Consider the following 2500-nt stretch of genomic DNA (forward strand, 5'->3'; position numbering starts at 1 on the left):
TAAATCTGAATCTTTATATATCTACCTTACATAACAAAACCTATATCAACTATATACCTCCCTTACTCGAGGTACGAGCACCCGGTAATTCCTTGTCAGGGAGGGTCGTTCCACTTCTATTGTGCTGTTTCATACGACCTATAAAATTGGTCTGATGCGTGATATGGTTGTAGCCGAAGTGAAATGTGTGATATAGACTTTCTGTTATACTGATATGCAATAAGCATGCCTGTGTGTATTTTGCTGACATGGAAGATTGTATAGCGCATACTTATTGTTTTCGTCAGCCTGTAAAACGAGTATTAATCTCTCTGTTCTTTTATGTCCGTCTATCTATCCTGTATACCCTTCTATACATCTATCTGTACTGTATATCTATCAACTATATCAACTAATTTGTAAATATCTTTCTTCGTCTCTCCCTCTCTTTTTCTCCCCTTCTCTCTCTCTCTGAAACTTATTTTTCATTATATTTATTTTATACCATGTCAGTTCTATTACCGCCCACCCTCTATACAGAATGTTTACACACATACTTAAGGTTCTAACACAAGTTTTCCCTCCTTTTTCTTTCATAAATTTGAAGAGAAATGCTTATAACTTCTTAATGCCAAGCACCTGCAGTGTGAAATCTTGTTTCTTAGGTGTTCTCGCAAAAAACAAATTCCTTTCCAAAACCACTTCGATACTGGGTCTTTTGAATTTGCATTAATTTGTAAAATATCCACGGCTGTTGAACCCTCTCGAATTGCACTCACTAAAAACTATAATTGATCCTAAAGTTTGAAGATTTGTTCCAGTATTAGAAGAAAAGACAAAGAAAGAAAAAAAGGAAAAATAAATTTAGACATCCTGTGTTCATATTCAAAATCTTTTTAAATTTCAAACAATAACTTATCTCGGACGTCTCCCTCTCTCTTCATCACTCTATTTAAAGAGGTCGTGAAGAAGGATGACACACGACTTTTGTTCCAAATCTCTTGATGGCTGATTCCATTTGTCGACATTGGATATTGCAAGAGAGAGAGAGAGAGAAAGAGAGAGAGAGAGAAAGAGAGAAGGAGAGAGAGAGAGAGAGAGAGAGAGAGAGAGAGAGAGAGAGAGAGAGAGAGAGAGAGAGAGAGAGAGAGAGAGAGAGAGAGAGATTGATAGAGATTTTTTTTATATACACATTATATATGTGTGTGTGTGTGTGTATAAATAGATTTATATATATAAATAAATATATATATACACATTCTATATATATATATATGTATAAATATATATATATGTATAAATATATATATATATATATATATATATACGCATTATATATATGTATAAATATATATATATATATATATATATATATATATATATATACATACACACATGTATATATAAATATATATATATATATATATATATATATATATATATATATATGTGTGTGTGTGTGTGTGTGTATGTGTGCGTGTGTGTGTGTGCGTGTGTGTGTGTGTGTGTGCGTGTGTGTGTTTGTGTATATATATATATATATATATATATATATATATATATATATATATATTATGCATACACACACACACAAAGAAATCGATATAGAACGAAAATTATAGAGAGAGAAATATATAAGTGAAAAACCTCCAAACGAAAGCGTGTCCGAAAGAGTGCAAAAGGAAATGGAGGAGAGGGGGAGAAGTGGCAAATATAAAAAAAAACTCTCCGAGTACTAGCATCGACGGGCCTCACAAAGGGCCCGGCCGTACCTCTCCTGGTACCTCTCCAACCATTCTCCCGGCGAGAGATGCAGATCTCATATTTGCAAATTGACCGTGCAGAAGTGTTTTGTTGCTCAGCTTTCTCGTCCCGCTTCCCGAATTGCTTTTTGACTCGACGTTCCGAGAGTACTGCGAGGAGAGGCACGGTCTGGCTCTTTGGTGGGTGGAGGTGGGGTGGGGTGGGGGGCTTCCCCCGTGTAGTAGGCACTGTTCTTTGCGCGGTATGAACCTATTTTCGGAGCATCGTTGGTATATGTCTTGGGAATCTTAAGGTTTCTTTGGATTCGTCCCATCACGCGAGATAATTGATATGCCTGGGTACGCTCACACGCACACACGCACACATATACATACAAATAAATACACATATACATAAATACACATATATGTATAAAAAAAAATATTTTTATAAAGTGTATATATATACATATATATATGTGTGTGTGTGCGTGTGTATGTGTGTGTGTATTTACATGCATATGTATATATATATATATATATATATATATATATATATGTGTGTGTGTGTGTGTGTGTTTGTGTGTGTGTGTTTTGTGTGTGTATGTGTAAACATGCATATATATATATATATATATATATATATATATATATATATATATATATATATATAATATGTATACACGCTCGCGCGCACACACAAACATATATACATATATATACATATATATAACACATATCAAAGGCACAGGCCCACTCTGAGTTAGCGTACCTTATCA

The 2500-nt window shown here is 34.2% G+C and overlaps 1 protein-coding gene across 1 annotated transcript in view; it reads right to left on the minus strand.

The window, feature by feature from the left end:
- Positions 1 to 2500, minus strand: part of LOC125045390 (putative neural-cadherin 2) — a 248072-nt gene that overhangs the window by 132504 nt on the left and 113068 nt on the right. Inside the window, exon 3 of the mRNA XM_047642600.1 lies at positions 2494 to 2500. This exon is cut by the window's right edge and continues 109 nt beyond it. Within this exon, the coding sequence (XP_047498556.1) occupies positions 2494 to 2500 (7 nt within the window). The remainder of the gene's footprint in view (positions 1 to 2493) is intronic.

The sequence above is a fragment of the Penaeus chinensis genome, chromosome 37 (genome assembly GCF_019202785.1).
Source record: "Penaeus chinensis breed Huanghai No. 1 chromosome 37, ASM1920278v2, whole genome shotgun sequence".
Lineage (NCBI taxonomy): Eukaryota > Metazoa > Arthropoda > Malacostraca > Decapoda > Penaeidae > Penaeus > Penaeus chinensis.